The sequence below is a fragment of the Corylus avellana genome, chromosome ca4 (assembly GCF_901000735.1).
Source record: "Corylus avellana chromosome ca4, CavTom2PMs-1.0".
Taxonomy (NCBI): domain Eukaryota; kingdom Viridiplantae; phylum Streptophyta; class Magnoliopsida; order Fagales; family Betulaceae; genus Corylus; species Corylus avellana.
In genome coordinates this window covers 16,002,598-16,007,611 of record NC_081544.1, presented here as the reverse complement: position 1 = coordinate 16,007,611, position 5,014 = coordinate 16,002,598, and the positions used below count along the sequence as shown (strand labels likewise).

The window sequence follows — 5,014 nt, the reverse complement described above, 5'->3', positions numbered from 1 at the left end:
TGTAATATTTTCTTAAAAAAATAAAATGACCGTTTTTTCAAACAATCTTAAGGCAAATTCACCAGCGCTTTAACACATAAATTTGCCTAACAAAACGTCATGGTCCTTCTTCCTCTTGTCTTTTTTTTTTCTTTTCATTTTATTTTATTTTTTCTGTTTTTCTATGTCCGGAAATCCTAAAAAAAAAAACGCGTGAGGAAACATTATAATAATATACAGGACTCCATCATTACTAATCTCCGTCAAACAATAATAAAAGCTCAGTAATAAATATCAAAGATAATGAAAGGAACAACATGTAACGCGTAAATCTCGCACGCCCACCATGTCCCCGAAACAAAAACGCGTCAACCGCGCGTGACATCATAACGATCATTGACAATGTCCGAAATTATTATGTAGCGAAAAACAAACTCGGAAAAATAAAGAATAACAGGTACCAGATCATCCTAAATAAAACACACGTTGAACGCTTATTATGGCCGGCACAAACAAGTCCCTTCTGTTTTGGATTTTATTACTAATTTCTGCACGTTCAATCTCAGCCTGTCATCGATCAACATGTTGCAAACAAAAACAAGTAAAACAAAAAAAAAAAAAAAATACAGAGGAAGATGCGCAAGAGAAAGCTAAATTAAGGGAAAGTAGCTTTGGAGTCAGGAACTGCTGGCGCCAATAGAGAGAAGAGAAAAATGAGGCTATGGAAAAGGGCGGCCGGGGCTCTTAAAGACAGGAACAGCATATGGCTAGCCAGCATATCTCGGAGGACTCCGTACCGGAACCCGGATCTCGAGGCGTTGGTCATCAAGGCCACCAGCCACGACGAATCCTACGTCGATTACAAGAACGCTCAGAGGGTCTTTCAATGGGTGCGCACCTCTGCCATTTACTTGAAACCTTTGATAAGGGCGCTGTCGATGCGAATGGAAAAGACCAGGAGCTGGGTTGTGGCTTTAAAGGGGTTGATGCTCATGCATGGCGTTTTCCATTGTAAAACCCCTGCCGTGCAAATGATTGGCAGGCTGCCGTTTGATCTATCAAATTTCAGCGATGGGCACTCCAAAATGGGCAAGACATGGGGCTACGATGTTTTCATTCGGGCTTATTTTCTGTTTCTAGACCAGAAATCTGCCTTGTTGGGGTCGGAGATGAAGCTACAGAAAGGACGTATCTGGCTGACAGAGGAACCGTTTACAGAGGAGCTCACGAGGTTACAAAAATGGCAGTCTTTGCTTGACGTGCTGCTTCAAATCAAGCCGCGGACTGAGGACATGATCGTCACTCTTGTTCTTGAAGCCATGGATTGTGTAGTCGTAGAGATTTTCGAGGTATACAGCAGAATTTGCAGTGGGATCGCGCAGGCTCTGTTGCAGGTGTACGAGGTTGGCGGGAAGGATGAGGCAGAAATGGCGCTCGTAGTTCTCCAAAAGGCAAGAGTGCAAAGTGAAGAACTCGCAATGTTTTTCGAATTTTGCAGGGACATCGGCGTCATTAACGCGTCGGAATTCCCAAACGTTGAGCAAATCCCAGACGAAGATTTTAGAGATCTCGAGCAAATAATCAATGGGGAATTCAAGGGGAAGAGCTTGGACGGAAATGGCATGCCGCCGGAGGACATGAGAGCCATTGTGTTGAAAGAAAGTGGAGCCATTGTTGAACAAAGGGAATCGAAGAGTGTTTTGAAAACAATAATTACTGAGAAATGGGAAGTTTTTGAGGAGGATTTGAAGGTTAATGGGGCAGGGAATTCGTCTGGTATTAGAAGTATTACTGCAAGAGAAGACCCTTATACAACTCCTTTAACTGGATTTCCTCTTGTTCTTGCTTCTAATCAAGTTGTTCCAGATTTAATTAGTTTCTAGAAGTTGGAACAATGAGGTATTTGCTTTCCCTTTCAAATCCTAAGAGCTTCTATAAATATTTGATAAAATTTTCATTTTCCTGGAGGATAATTTTGTCAAAAGTTTCCCTATATGTGACAATTTTTTCTTTTTTTTTCTTCCTAATCTATATGTGACAATCTTAGTTGTTAATGTTTCATGACATTAGAGCAATGCTATAAAATCTTTTAAAATAATGTCAGAGCCATTTATCTACAGCCATGTTATGTTTATTGCCTTTTATTTTACCAACTCACACGAAAATTCCACCACCAACAACACGAGCAATTGACACAAGAAGTCCAGACAATGAGAAGTATCTTGGGTTTTAGTATTATGATTCCTATGTCTTATATGTGTTAATCTTAACCATGTTTATATAAGTTTTTCGATACTCTCTAATTGCAATTCAATTTTCAATAGTGAGTTCTACCCAAAGTTTGTATTAGAAAGACATGAACAATTGACACGAGAAGTCCAGACAATGAGAAGTATCTTGGGTTTCTATATTATGATTCTTGTGTCTTACATGTGTATATAAGTTTTTTGATACTCTCTCCTTGCAATTCGATTTTTAATGGTGTGTTCTACCTAAAGTTTATATCATTTGGTATTAGAACCAAAACACCACGTCACGAGTTCGAGTCACGGAAGGGGAGATCTATGGGCTGGATTAAAATACTGATAAGTGAGTGGAGCTGCCAAAAGAGAAAATGCTACTATTGAGTTAGTGTCAATAGAGTGAGCCACTGTGAATATTGGCTTCGAAAACATAGTAGTATGTTACAATTCTTGTATCTCACATGAGTAAAATCTAATTCTTAAGTTGTGTATATAAGTTTGTATCATTCAGTGTGTGAGTTTTATGAGTTGTCATTACTCTTTCTTTTTTCTCATGAGACATCAGGGTTTTTTAGCTTCTTTGTTATGTTATGTTCTATTTTGTGGGAAAACTCTTATTGTGTTGTGCCTATTTTGGTAGAAGAGACCAAACTAAACATAAACCCTCAAACTAACAATTTGCAAAGATGTCTTTAAGAGGTAGCTCAATCAGCTAGGGACCACACCTCATAAAGCAGCGAAGATCACTAGTTTGAATCACAAATTTCTCTTTCACTTGTATAGTCATGTAAAAAAAAAAAAAAAAAAACATTTTCCAAAGATGCCTTCAAACTTTAATTTGGGTCATTTGTTCTTTTCAAACTCCCGCACGATTTGTTAGATTCTAACCTTAAAATAAATGGAAACTTGCACAAGTAACACGCTAGTACTAATTTATTTATTTGAAATATTCAAATTATTATTTAAAATTATATAAAAAAATAAAAGAGAAGAAAAAAAAATAAAACCAATAAAATTAAAATATGGTAGTTGCTGAACCGCCACTCAATTTCTTTAAGGATATCTAAACCAGACCCTCCATCTTGAGGGATAGTTTGGCAATCCTTCATCGCTTTTGGGTAGTTCATTCAACACCTCTTTTTTTTTTCTTTTTTTTTCTTTTTTTAACTTAAAATAAATAAAAAATAATAAATAAATAAAAAAGAGGTAAAGTCCACTTAATTCCCTCAAACTACCACCACAATGACAATTTACCCCACAAACTATCAATTGCGACAATTTACCCCCCAAACTTCCAAAACAATGACAATGTACTCTCAATTTTAACAAAATGATGAAATTACCCTTATTAAAATAAAAACAAAAATACTAAAATTTATTTTTTATTTTTCAAATTTTAAGGGTATTTTTGTCTTATTGAAAATTCTATAAAGGTGATTTTGTCATTTTGCTAACATTGGGAGATACATTGTCATTTTTTTGGTAATTTGAAAGGTAAATTGTCTTAATTAATAGTTTGGGAGATAGATTGTCATTGAAATGATAATTTGAGAAGTTAAGTGAACTTCACCAAAAAAAAAAAAAAGAATTTAATTTAGACAACCAAAAATTGTCGAGCATTAGCAATGTCAAGAAAATGCTAGAACAAATTTTCTAGCATTTTTTTTTTTTTGTTTTTTATCAATGCTTCTAAACATTGGGATAGATGATGTTGAAAGATACTTGTCCCGACAATTTGATGTAGCATTGGAAAGGTCTTCATAAGACTCGCGTTTTGCTATGATGGTTCATTAACGCCCACTAAACATTGAGGGTGTTTGATGATGAAGGAAAAATAAATAAGTTGGTCTTTTAATTTTATGAGTCTTATTGTAATGGGTTTGGCCCAAAGTCATCTAATCTAGAGTCTATAATATTTTATAATTAGATAATAAAAAAGATGTTTTCATGGAATCACGATTGTTATGCTCTTCTTGGTGGTGAGATTCTATCAAAACCCTACGAGTAAAGATATAGGAAGGATCAGAACCCTCGTAGAATCATTCCAAATATGATATGATATTTAAAATCACTACTAGATTAAAATTTAATAATGATCATCTCAAATGCGATGATAAATTTAAAAGTTACTTCGACTCTAATCATTCTTATATCATTACTCAAACCCCATTATTGACCAATATAATTTATCTTATTTTCTGTTATTTTGATATATTTTTTATTATTTTCCTTCCTTCCCTCGCGGGTCGGTGTTTGTTTTAAAAACATCGATAAGGATTTTCTAGCATTTGCAAAAGACAACGCTGAAAGTCATATTGGCTTTTGTTCAAAAAAACAAAAAAAAACGAACGCCGAAAAAATAATTGCTGGTTTTTGCCAGCATTGCTTACAAACGCCTGTAACAATTTGGTCGGCGATGATTACAGTTGACGATAATAGTTTGTTGGCGTTTAAAAAAACAATGCAGTAGGACCACCCCCAACTGGCCAATTAACAGTTTTGCCGATGGGGGTGGTTTCCAAATGGCCCAAAATTAAAAATTTTGAGGGGTGGTTTAACCACCCCTGCCCATTTGGGGTACCCCATTCGGCCGAAGAGCCACCTCCTCTTCCTTCAGGCCCTTTTTTTTTTTGGTCTTTTTTTAAAAATAAATAAATAAATAATTTATTAAAGGTGTTTTCTCATTTGAGGGACATTGCAAATTTTTAGTAGTTTTAAGGAGGACATTAATGCAATCTTTAGTTTGAGAGTAGATTACAAGTTGGGTGTTTTTTTTGAAGGAGTATATGTAC

General features: G+C 35.4%; 1 protein-coding gene across 1 annotated transcript; it reads left to right on the top strand.

The window, feature by feature from the left end:
• The first annotated feature begins 635 nt into the window (after nt 1-635).
• LOC132179691 (putative clathrin assembly protein At1g25240) lies at nt 636-2,539 on the top strand. The gene is made up of 2 exons (XM_059592447.1): nt 636-1,878; nt 2,498-2,539. Exon 1 carries the CDS (start codon nt 693-695, stop codon nt 1,860-1,862), a length of 1,170 nt encoding a protein of 389 aa, XP_059448430.1. The 5' UTR covers nt 636-692; the 3' UTR covers nt 1,863-1,878; nt 2,498-2,539.
• Nucleotides 2,540-5,014: the final 2,475 nt, after the last annotated feature.

Coding starts and splice junctions, on each gene's coding strand:
- LOC132179691 (XM_059592447.1), top strand. CDS start 693: ATGAGGCTATGGAAAAGGGCGGCCGGGGCTCTTAAAGACAGGAACAGC.